This window comes from Mesitornis unicolor, unplaced genomic scaffold, assembly GCF_000695765.1.
Source record: "Mesitornis unicolor isolate BGI_N332 unplaced genomic scaffold, ASM69576v1 scaffold35344, whole genome shotgun sequence".
NCBI lineage: Eukaryota > Metazoa > Chordata > Aves > Mesitornithiformes > Mesitornithidae > Mesitornis > Mesitornis unicolor.
In genome coordinates, this window is record NW_010181360.1 from 3,399 (window position 1) to 16,206 (window position 12,808).

General features: G+C 47.7%; 1 protein-coding gene across 1 annotated transcript; it reads left to right on the plus strand.

Annotated features, from left to right (window-relative positions):
• Nucleotides 1-1,705: 1,705 nt before the first annotated feature.
• On the plus strand, nucleotides 1,706-2,818 carry LOC104539796 (potassium voltage-gated channel subfamily D member 3). The gene has a single exon (XM_010183406.1). It carries the CDS (start codon nucleotides 1,706-1,708, stop codon nucleotides 2,816-2,818), a length of 1,113 nt encoding a protein of 370 aa, XP_010181708.1.
• The last annotated feature ends 9,990 nt before the right edge of the window (nucleotides 2,819-12,808 follow it).

Genomic DNA, 12,808 nt, shown 5'->3' on the forward strand with positions numbered 1-12,808 from the left:
TAGGGAAATATTGTGGGACGTTTGCTCCAGTGCTGCGTATATGAGCAAAGTGTCTCCTTGGGATAAGCATCACTGTGGATCATTGTATGTTTCGTAATTACAAAACCTCTTCAGCAGCAGTAAGATGCTTGCACAAGGGATTTCAATTGTCCTTTCGATAGTAAAATTGCCCAGAAAGAGGCTCCACATTAAGGTGATGAATGTTAATGCGCCTTGAAGAGGAAGAGCATTTCTGTGAGCAGTTTAGCCATTTTCACCACAGATTGACTCCTTCATTTTTTATTCAGTATTTTGATGGCCTGTTGAAATCAATAATGCTGCAGCCTTACTGGCTGGAATGGCAGCTTTCATATAATTAAAAAATTCAGAGTGAAACTGCCTAGAAGGATACCATGCAGAGGGTATCATTAGGCTCAGAGGGCCTGAGTCATGGAATCAATGGAATTTCCATTGATAATGCAACTTTTGATAGGGTTCCTAATGCATCTTATGTGATAATGGCACCTTTCTCCTGATAATTTTATGGTACTGTTAGAAAAACATCAGGGAAGTGAAAGTAAATACAAGCTAAAACAAAAGTTAAGCATTGCAAGAACTCTGACTGGAGACCATAAAGGAACAGAAAATTCATGGCAAGATCAGAACCACAGTAACTGCTCTAATTTCAAGAAAGCGTTGGCTTCCCATGGCTGAGGATAAACTTGGGATATTTTTCATCTAAAAATCAAGGGTGTAGTGAACTTACTTCATTTCAACCTAACAGACCTTTGGTTCTTTGGCTAAAGGACTTCCCCCTCTGTTAGCCGGGAAGTCATCAGGGTGTCTTCTTGCTGGAAGGGAGTTTCCAACTTTGGAGGCTTCCTTCATTCTGATGTTCTTGGTACTCAGTTGGTGGCTTGATCAGATGGCTTGATCCATCACCTTTCACACCTGGGATCCAAGCTGCTGCTGCTCAGGTCCTCTGAGCAATGTTTCCCTGAAAGTCAGAATTTCCTCTGGTGTGGTGGAGGGATGCAATACTTCCCAAGAGTAAAACCAATCTCTAAGAGAAAGAGACCAGCAAGAAACTGCTGCCAAGGCCAGGTCTTTAGTTGAAGGTGGGAGAAAATGAATGAAAACCAGAGATTTTCTGTTTCTTTCAACAGCCAATGTTCTTAAGTGCAAGGTTCATTACATATTGAACTTTTTAAGACTGGAAACCCCGCTGAGTCCAGCCGTGGCTTTTCATGACACACAGTTTCAGTGGGTGAACTGCAAGCTGCTTTCACTGGAGTTCCCAGCTCTTTCTTGACAGCTGTAGTTAAACTGATGAGCGTGAGGCTTACACCTGGGAAATTATGGATTAGTCTTGTTTGTAAGGAAGCAAATATAAATTAGTGTGTTTATGCTACTTTTAAAATGCTTTTAATGAGGAATCATTTGCTATTCAAAATTTCAGTCTATAATAATGCCATAACCCCGCTGAGCTGATTATCGTGTGCCTTGTTTAACATCATTCTTCAGATGGGAGATGAGGGCAAGCGGTTGTTTTGACTCCTTGTGTACATACTGGTATCTTCTGACTCTTCAACACAATGGGGCAAGATCCCCGCTTGACTGTGCTGTGGTTTTGTTTTGTTCTGTGTTGTAGATGGAACTGATCTGAGTCCCAGCAGGTCTCAGGAGCAGCCTCACCGTCCTCTCCAGTGACAAGGCCTGGGTCATCATGGCAGCGGGAGTAGCAGCGTGGTTGCCCTTTGCCAGGGCAGCCGCCATAGGATGGATGCCAGTGGCCAACTGTCCCATGCCACTGGCCCCAACGGAGAAAAACAAGCGGCAGGACGAGCTGATCATTCTCAACGTGAGCGGCAGGCGTTTCCAGACCTGGAGGACTACTCTGGAGAGGTACCCGGACACTCTCCTGGGCAGCACCGAGAAGGAGTTCTTCTTCAACGAAGACACTAAGGAGTACTTCTTTGACCGGGACCCTGAGGTCTTCAGGTGCATCTTAAATTTTTATAGAACTGGCAAGCTGCACTATCCCAGGTACGAGTGCATCTCTGCGTATGACGAAGAGCTTGCCTTCTACGGGATCCTCCCCGAAATCATTGGGGACTGCTGCTACGAAGAGTACAAAGACAGAAAGCGGGAAAACGCGGAGCGGCTGATGGATGACAACGACTCGGAAAACAACCAAGAAGGGTCCATGCCATCCCTGAGCTTCCGGCAGACCATGTGGCGAGCCTTCGAGAACCCCCACACCAGCACCTTAGCCTTAGTCTTTTACTACGTCACCGGTTTCTTTATTGCTGTCTCTGTGATCACTAATGTCGTGGAAACTGTCCCTTGCGGCACGGTGCCTGGAAACAAGGAGCTTCCATGTGGGGAAAGATACGCAGTGGCTTTCTTTTGCTTGGACACAGCTTGTGTGATGATTTTCACAGTTGAGTATCTGTTGAGACTCTTTGCGGCCCCAAGTCGCTACAGATTCATCAGAAGCGTGATGAGCATCATCGACGTGGTGGCCATCATGCCGTACTACATCGGCTTGGTGATGACCAACAACGAGGACGTCAGCGGAGCCTTTGTGACACTAAGGGTTTTCAGGGTTTTCAGGATTTTCAAGTTCTCTCGCCATTCCCAAGGCTTAAGAATCTTGGGCTACACTTTGAAGAGCTGTGCCTCCGAGCTTGGCTTTCTCCTCTTTTCCCTCACTATGGCAATCATCATCTTTGCAACTGTGATGTTTTATGCAGAGAAAGGGTCCTCGGCAAGCAAATTCACCAGTATTCCTGCTTCCTTTTGGTACACTATTGTCACCATGACAACACTGGGGTGAGTATTACTTTTTCTTTCACCGAGCAGCAGGCGAGCGTGTACGAGGCGCTCGCCTTCGGTTACTCCTCAGCGTTTTCCTGGGTGCATGCTCGGAAAGGGGCTGGATTCGTTAAGGGTTGATTGTTCTTTGCTTTACAACTTCTGCAGTTTGTGCTTGCGTGAGGTGGTGTAACACAGAAAGAGCACTTCCACCCACTTGACAAATGCTTGGCACGATGGTAAATGAGGCGGTGGAGTAGCAGGTCCCGTTTCGCACTCCTGCTGCAGCAGAGGGAAGTTAACATGAGTAAAAAGGCGCTGGCAGCCAGAGCGTGTCGTTTCTTCAGACATTCGTTCGAGCCGTAGACTTTACACGCGGTTGCTGATGTGTATTGTGTCTCTTTTCGCGATGTCGGTCGTTGTTTCTGCACTTGATGTGCCAGGAGCTATAAATGTGCTGAATTCAGATGGATACTGTGGGCTGCTGTACTGAAAATACTCGTTGATCTTGGGGACATGATCTGGTTTTTACTTAATTGAGCAGGATGTGGGCTTCTTGTCTGTGTTTAGTTGTGAGTTTAATAATGCTACGAGTGTGCTCTAGCACTTGAAGTACAATTTCCAACATTCCCAGGGACAGGAACAAAGAAAAAGGTATCAAAGCAAGGGGAATGTAGCCCAGAGGGCACTTTTGTCCCTTATTTTTCATTTCAATCTTACAGATGTTTCTACTGAGATTATAGATTTGCGCTTCTGTAGCTCTCAACTAAAACCTTTGTAAGCAGAATGCCCAAGCCCTCACCCTGACGGGGTTACGTAAAAACAGGCGCCACTGGCTGCTGCTTCCAGCGGTCACAAAGTTGTGACCCAATGCAATCTCGTAATTCCGCACAACAGAGCAAGATGCAAAGTTTACCCTTACCTTGCAAAGAGTTTTCCCACCGGGGAGTTCACGCAGTTTAATTTTCAGATGTAGACAATTCTCATTCTTGCAGTATGCTGACCACTTTTTCTCTAAACTGCTTTTGATTTTAAAACACTTCTCCATGCCTATTGTACATGAACAGGCTCACAGTAGCACTTTTAAATTATTAAAATCATAATTCAGCTGTCAGTAAGGCACAGAATCTGAGCATATGACAACGGCAAGTCTGAATTTCTTCATTAAATGAAAATGTAGAACATGTTTGTCATAGTCACCAAGAGATCTCTTTTTCCTCCTTTTTTAACACTGAAGCAAAGTTTGCAGGTTTGTGTGGCAGAAGCTAAGTCCTTACCCTGGAAAGAAGTCAGTGCTTGCTCAGAAGCCAAACCCAGGCTTTAGATCCCAGCACTCCCCCACCGTGCGGTTCAGTTTCCATGTCCTGACTGGTCCATACTGGTCAGTTCCCACCCTCCTGTCCCCACCATGGTATCTGAGCAGCCTCAGAGGGACACCTTCACATGTCCTCTGCACAAGGGAGAAATGTGTGAAAATTCGGGTTTATTGTCTTATTTATGTTTAATAATGCTGACACCCATTTCCTGCGCACACCCGCTCATGTACAGTAATGCTTGCACTGTTATGCCTTTGTGACGGGGAGGCTGAGGTCAAGGCAAGGCTCTGCATGGACTGGGAACAGCCCCGCAGTGACACACACGCAGGACGTGCTGTAGGACCACTGAGCCGCTCTCATCCCCCTGCCACCACTGCCTCTTCTTCCCCTTCCCTTCCCTTCCCAACGCATGGATGCACAAACCAGAGTGCTCCTGAGGACTGTAGAGTGTTCTCAATCTGTTGTAATCATGGAGATTACGGATGAATGAGTACCTTTAATGAGTTTACAAGAATTTTTAAAAATTACACATTTAAACACTGCTTTGTAAAAGTTTGTTGGAAAGAGTCCTATAAAATGCTAGCAAAGCCTTTAAGATAAATCTTCTAGTATTTGGGAGTTTTGTTGCAGGACCTTAATTAGAATAGGCTTCTCTAGCAAACAGCCCATCAGCTAAGCTTGGTGCCGTATCACGGACTTACAGAAACTCAGTACTAGCAGACCCCGAAGGGCCCCTGTGCTTCATGACACCCCCTGCCCATGGTGGTGCTCCCCTGGCACCCAGCACTTCCCCAGCCGAGCCGTCACCCCAAACCGCTCCACTGACTGGGCAGAGACACTGTTGCTGTGAGCCCTAAAACCCGAATTCCTGCCAGAGCAGCTCAGCCGGACCTCCTGGAGGGGCTGCCCAGGACAGCACTGGGGTCCTGTATTGGGGGTGCAGGGACGGCACCAGCGGTGCCAGCACCAGCCCTCGGCTCCACCACAGCCCGGACCCACGGCTTCCACTACGCTGCAGCACTGCAGGAGCTCCAAAAGCCAAAGTTTTGGCCCTGGGTCCTTCCTGCTGCGTGGTGGGGGTGGCTATCATCCCCTGGCCCCTTCATTTCCCTGTAAAACCTTGCAGTTTTGACAGACAGGCACTGCCACACAGTCTTGCACACACACCTCTGTTTGGAAGGACCTCGCTGCTAACGAGAGCCCTGGCAATTCCTCGTGCTCAGGCGCTGCCAGAGAAGCAGCCAAGGGCTCTGCCGCGCTTCCCAATGCATTGGGCTCTGTTAGGGGGTGCCAGTCCCTGCTCTCATCTCAGCAATGCTCAGAGCTTTTAGCTTTTATCAGCACCTTAATTATTCTCTGCCATTTGCCTTTAAAAATTCAGCCAGCATTGAGAACAAGATGTTACAAAGCACAATGGCTTTTAACTCCAATCTATACACACACATATTTTTTGTTTTGAACACTGAAACATTTAAATCCAGACAAGCAAACATTTCCCTGCCACTGGAATTCCACCACTGCTTGTGACAGAGTGGAACATGGATCACTTTGTTATTAAGACATTAAAAATTAGCTCCATTTATGTAAAAGTGAAAGTTTCTTACAACAAACAAACGAGGCCAGCATCAGGAAACCATTCACTCTCTTACGGTACTGTTCGGCTGCTGCTCTTATTCCAGACTCCTCAGTATCTTTAGGATACAACTGCATTTCCACATTGACCCATAAACGAAAAGCAATAAAAATGCATTTCTTCTTGGAGGTGAAACACTGCATAAAAAGCGTTAAGTGCTGCTTTAGGTGGGGTTACTGTGCAAATCAGTTTTGAGAAATCCAGGACAACTCGTGAGCTGCTCAGGTGGTAACAACTAATGGAGAGAGGTACAGCAGTTCTGGAATGGAAAACAAAGCAAAGGAATTAAATTATACTGACCCTGCATCTCTGATCCCTCTGCTCTGCTCATCAGCCCTGGTTTAACAGAGGCTGTTTTTAATTTAGCACGATTTAAATTTTGCTCAGGAGGTTTTATAATGAAAGCATTATTCTTGGGTGCATCTTAAATCAATCTGAATTACTGAAACAACTATTCAAAATTAATTCAAAAGCAGCTATCCAATTCATGCAGAAACATTTCTCTCGAGAGGCCAACAGCAACCCATCTTCCCTCTTATCCTTCTCTACAACACCAATACAATAAATGTTACCTTTGCCAGCCCCCTTTCTTTTTTCTGCAGGAGGTTTTGCCCCCTGGATCCTCATCACAGAAACATGGGAGCAGCACAGGAGCACAGTGCCGGTCCCCTCCGAACCACCCGTGCCCCTCTCTTGGTTTTTAGCTAACGCCATACACAATAGCCCCCGGTTTTACATCTCTATGGAGACACCTTGATTACCATTAATTTTGTTACCAGCACGTTGGTTTTATTTACTTTTAAATAGCATTTGGTGGTGGATGGGGCAGCCCCATGTCCCTCTGCCCATCAGCATCACCAACGCGGCCGCAGTACGAGACCTCTCTCACCACCAAACCCCACACCGTTCTTGCCCAGAGCGCATCTTTTTCTAAGCTTTTTATAGCTGTTTTCATTTCTCCTGACAACAGCAGTATGTTTCAGACTCCCGGGCAGTGTATGCGACCTGCAGCGTAGGCAGCAAATTGTAGTTGTGATCGCGTGAGTGCCACATCTGCCCGCAGCTGCATCCCAGGGCATCACAGCTGGGTCTTCCCCGCATGCCTATCCCCATCCCAACCACACAGCAGAGCAAATTGGGGCAGAAAAGGGTGAAAAACCTTCCCTGGAGGGGAAATCTTTGGGTTATTTGTGTCAAGAAGCCGGCAGCACCGCGGCCCAAGAGTAGAGGCTTTGATGGATTTTGTTCTGGCTGGAGCTCAGGGATGCGCTGTGTGATTTTCTGTTGCCTAACGAAGGCTGAGCTCCCGCAGCTCTGCACCCTCAGGGTGGTCCAAGGAGGATCTATCTTCTATCTGGCTGTCTCCCTTGCAATTTGCAAGAACATAATGGTTTCGAGACCACTATCCCTCTTTCGGATGCCGCTGCGCTGGTCAATGAGTTTGAAAGATTCACATCAGTGCACTTGGACAACACAGTCCTAGCTCTGTAATTCATTTAAGGAACCAGGCTAACGCTGGGAAGTCAATAAAACAGATGTACTGGCCTGGATATGTCAACAGCCTGATCTGGAGCAAGATCTGAAGCTCCTCACAGCGTTTATTTGCCGAGTGCTTTGAGAGCAGGGATTCGGGCGGGGGTGTGTGATGGTTTCAGTCCTGCTGGTACTCAGTGTGTCTGCACCACAGGGGTCAGGGAGTGAGAGAGGGAACTAACACCTCCAAAATCTTTGTTTTGCTTCTTTCTCGTGCTTTTTATTGGTATACAGTTATGAGTGGGAAAGGGGATGAAGTTTAGGTAGCGAAGTCACAGAATGACAGAATTACTGAGGCTGGAAAAGACCTCTGAGACCATCAGGTCCAGCCCATGACCTAACACCACCACACTGGCCAGACCATGGCACTAAGTGCCACATCCAGCCTTGCCTTCAGCACCTCCAGGGATGGTGACTCCACCACCTCCCTGGGCAGTCCATTCCAGTGCCTGATCACCCTCTCCATGAAAAAGTGCTTTCTGATGTCCAGCCTAAATAGCACATGGAATATTGCTGTTAAACTGCTGAGGCCGAGCTAGCGTGAGCGTGGACCACACTCCTCAAAGCCCCTATGTCACTGCTCCCATGCAGCAACACCGCTCAGGCTGGTGTAACCTTCATCCATCCTCCTTCATGCAAACCACGAGGAGTTTGCAAAGTAAGGAAAACAATAAATCGTCTCTGGAGCGCTGCCATTCCCGGCCTCTCCGCAACGACTGCTGCTTGGCCCAGTAACCACGCAGCGCGCGTCAGCGCTTCAGGAACTGCCGCTACACTGCACCAGGAAAACTGCTTTAATAGAAACGCTACTTTGCATATTTAACAGCATCGATGGAAAGATGGATGGGGTGTGGGATATTTGTAAAGCAAGGCACTAAAATTTCATCGCTCCCACCATTTCCCACACAGTCAACAACTCCCCTGTCCACAGGCCAAAGTGCTGCTTGAATTTAATACACCCCAGGTCCCCTCAGAGAGCGAACCGATGGAGCTACACAAAGAAGCCATTTTCTGGAGCTTTCATTCTCTTGACTCCAGCTTCATCTTAGGCGAAATGTGTATCAATTTTCTGCTCCTAATGGATTTACAGATATTGTGTGCGAAATGTCTCTGTATCAGGAGCTACAGATGGAACCTTTTCCCTTCGCTATCTTGACGTAAAACTCAGGCAAGGATCTAATTTTTGAGCTATTCGTATTCACCAGAACCCCAGAAGTATTAAAACACTTTTATTCATTCTCAGAGCCAGAAGAATTCACTGGATTTTTCTGTCTCTTAAAAAAAATAAATAAACGTATCTGTCCTTAGGCCTAATGGGGCTTTAGATCTTTGTAGTGATTGCACGTGCGTGCAAGCACCCCATTCTCAAGACAAAATAACTTTCCTTTGAGGTAAACTCGTGCGAGAAGTGAATTATTTTGAAAAAGGCTTAGTAACGGTACTGGCTAAAATTATAACATGACTGCTAAATTTACCAATGGAAGCCTTGGCAGAGACGCATCTATAGCAACTGATTTAAGACATTTTTCTAAGCTCCTCTTCCTTTTTTTTTCCCGTTTCTTTCTAGCCTGCATGACAGTAAGTGCCTGAGAAACATAGATTAAAGATAACGTTGTGTTTTCATTGGAGATGAAGGGGAGTGATTGGCTTGCTGACTGCATCCCAGCTATTTTTAGTCTCGCAAAATGATAATTTCGTAACAGCGCTGACCCAGTAAAAGCAATTAGTTTACAGAGATCAGCTGAAAATAGGGGACTGAGTAGCCACGGCCAGTGGGAAAGCAGGGAAAGGGGAGGTGGAGCTGAAGCCCCTGAACAAATCAGCCCAAACCAATGACATCTCCTCCAGTGCAGCCGGGATCAGTGCTGGGGGATTGCGCAGCACAGAGGGAGCTTCTGAGCCTCCCGCCCCCAGTGAATCCTCTGCCCGCAGCTCCCCCTCCTACGGCATCCACACATCCCATCCCAGCCTTCCCACCTGGCTGGGATTTGGCATGGGACGCTTAAATATGAAACCAAACTCCTGCCCCACTTTCGTATTAGGAAAACATTCTTATTCTGTTTCTTAAGGGGTCTGTGCAGTTAGGGTGGTGAAGCCAGAGTGTGGGAGTACCCGTGACCAAAACCAGCTCATTTCTAGGCCGTAGAGGAGCATCCCAGGACACTGCAGTGGGACCACCTCGTTAAAACAAAAAACAACCAACCAGCTAAAAAAAACACCCCAAAAATAGCTACAAAAAGAGTAAGATAAACAGAGAAACTTTTTCTCAGCACCAGCCAGTGTCCCTCCCTGCCACCCATCTCACCACAGCCAGACCCCAGCCCCTCGGTGCACGTTAACGCTGTTACCCGTGTAATTCAGCGTGGTTTCAGGGGTAGCCATGTGCTATGGACAGTTAATGCAGGCCGTATCTTCCACCCTCCCCACCAGCACACGGGACCAGAGCCATCAGTGCGTTACCAGAGGCCACAGGCTCTCGTTGCATCGACATCCAGCACATAAATTTTGTTTCTGTCCAATCCCACCGCATCCCCTGTGGATTTCTAGGGATTTTCCCCCTGCTGTGGGCTGTTTCTCCCGCAGATTGGGAAGTCAGGCAGGGCTCGGCCAAGCTGTACCTGTTCCTGGACAGGCACCGCTGCAGAAACAGATTGTGCCTCTTTAACTATTTACCACTGCTACATTAGAGCACGCTCAAGGGCTGTAATTCACCTCTTAAAGTTACAAGTAAGTCTGGAAGAGTTATTTTAAAATCAATATCTAGCAGAATGCCATTGTTCCAACATTAAAACCTGCTGGGAAATTACTGGGAGGCATGTAGCAAGTCAAATCACTGCCTGCCAGAGAGGAAACAATTCATTACTCCTGTAAGAGGTGCGAGGCTTTACTGGCTGTTCCTTCTGGTTCGCGGCCTCGGCAATGACGCTGGAGCATCTGGCTCTTTCTTTCCCCATTCTTTTGTGATTTCACTCTTTTATTCTGGCTCTACATTGAGGGTTCTTCCCTACTTTGTGCACGGGGCCGTGAGGGGCTTGGGGACAGGCGCTGCGATGGCATTGTCACCGAGCAGGAATTGTCCCTCACCTCTAACAGCATCTGCGACAACAACAGAACCAAAGCGGCAGCCACTCAGAGCCATTTTCGGCACCGCGCGGGTTGAGAAGAGCCATCGAGCAGATCGCCTGGGGAAGCCTCCTGCTTTCATCTCGGCCTGCCATCTGCGGCAACATTAAAACACAGATCAGCCCTAGCTTTTTGCCTTCAGGACTTTGCGAAATTTGGCTGATGCACGTCCCCAGAAAGCTCTTGAGAGGGTTGGTTTGCTTCTGAGGAGAGTGGTCCTGCAGAGCCAGGGCCCCTGGTGCAGAGGTCTCAGTGCACCCATGCCGGGGAGCCAGCTAAAACAAGGGCACATAATCCAAATAATAATTCTTACACATGGAGGGAAGCAGCCGCTGTTACTGAAGGTGCTTAGCACCAACAAACCTCACCTGGCACCCAAAAACGTTGCCCCACCTGCCCTGCTGCAGGCATTCACTGTTAACAGCTCCTGTGAACCAACCACCACATCCTCAGCGCTGCGAAGTGCCCTCAGCTTTTCATTACGGGTAATTATTTTTTCACGTGCTTATTGCTTCATTCTTTCTGTACCGGCACTCCCCTTTGCCATTTCAAGACACAAACTGCTGCTGTTTTTCTCGTCTTGCCTGTAGACACGGGGTTTCACATCAGATGTGAAAACAGCAGATGATAAAATCTTGAGTCACTTTCAGCCTTTAATATTTATGTGCACAGCCTTGAGAAAACAAGATTTCACCTCACAACCACACAGCCCCTTCATTTCTTCTCTGTGTTAAGGAAAACACTTCTTATTCTTATTTAAGGATGCTTATTTTATCAGGCAGTTGCCACAATCCTCACTTCCATGTCTGTTTGCTCTACACGCACTTTTGGGGTGACATTTGAAGACAACATGTCATCAACAGTACACGCCTTTCTCTATATTTGTATGACCTGGAGCACAGGGAACCATCCTCCTTAAATATTAATTACAGTCACTATGATAAGAGCAAAAATAGCACTTTATTTTTCAGCTGAAAAGGACAGTGTAAGCCAGCTCCTCCTGCACCCTAATGCCTTCTCCTAGAGGCACCCACACCTGTGTCTGGGTTGGGAGCAGGACCAAGCTCCATCGCCCGCTCCTCACTCCATTTCAGTGCTCAGTGCCCAGGGCTCAGAGGATGCAAACCCCATTTCTGGGGACCAGGTTAGGACTGGTCCAAAACTGATCCTCCCTGGGGCGCGTACAGTCAGGATGGTCGGTGCTGCTGAGCCACACGCCTGCTAACGCAGATGAAACTTGTTCTTTCCCTGCAATTAATTTCAGGACTCATTCTCAATTTTAATCCTACTTTAGTATCTTTGGAGGTCTGCATACTTTCTTGGCCTTTTTTCATCAATATTAAACCAAGAAAAGCTCCGATTGCTTCTTTCTGCCTCTTAGAGGGAAGACAGGAGTGGGCTGCTGTGGGTTTAACAGACTCTAGCACCGCCGTTACTCCACTGCTCGAGAGCCTTTTTCTAGTAATCAGTGTCTGAAATGAGTGGAAACGGGACTTAAATTTACCACTGTGAGCATGAATCAATGAAGCATTATTGCCAACACACATCCTTCACTGTCACCCGTCTCAGTTACGCTGCTGGTTCAGGCAGATTTAAAACCCTGTCTCCCACCCAGGTTTGCACCCGTGAGAGATCCTTTTTACCAGCCTCGCTCTCTGATCTCTGCATAATTAACCAAAATACGAACTCCCAAGCTTCTGCCGTGCTTTAAAGCGTCCTGCAAGACCCCTGCACGGTGCACAGATGGGCCATCACGGCCAGCTCGCAGGAGGCAATCACAACTCTTGCTCGGTGCCTCTTTCATTTTCCTGCCCACTTGCATCTGCCCGAGCGTCTGCTCCTCCACAGGAGCATCCACCGCTCACCGGGACGAGGCGGCTGAGTCAGACACCGCTCCATGCATCCAATGAGCGAGCATCATCCACCAGCCTTGGCTCCCTCCATGCAAGAGACTTTGGCCCTGTCAGGTATTTTTCTGCGACTGAGGAATGGCAGGGCAGGTTAATGAATAGAAACGTTCATTCAGCGAGAGAGCCGCTGAATGGAAATACGCAGAACAGAGGAAATTAGGTAAAAGTGGTCTCTCTTTCCAAGGGTCAAAATGAGCAGCAAGCTGGGCTGAAGGGATACAAGATTTTGGGCTGCAGAGGGCTGAGCAGGATGAATTCCAGCACTAATGAGCTTAGTGAATAAGCTCATTACCTAACGAGCTCTATTGAACAAGCTAGATTTCCAGCCTAGGGAGAACCTCCTGAACAGATAAAACATAGGTAAACAGCTCCATCAGTTCACACATAGCAGCCACATCCGAAGCTCAAGAGCAAAGTCACCATCGTGTCAGATCCCTTCTCGAGGTGTGGGTGTCGGGATGGGTCAGGGAAGCAAAAAACAGCTTTTTTCCAGTTTT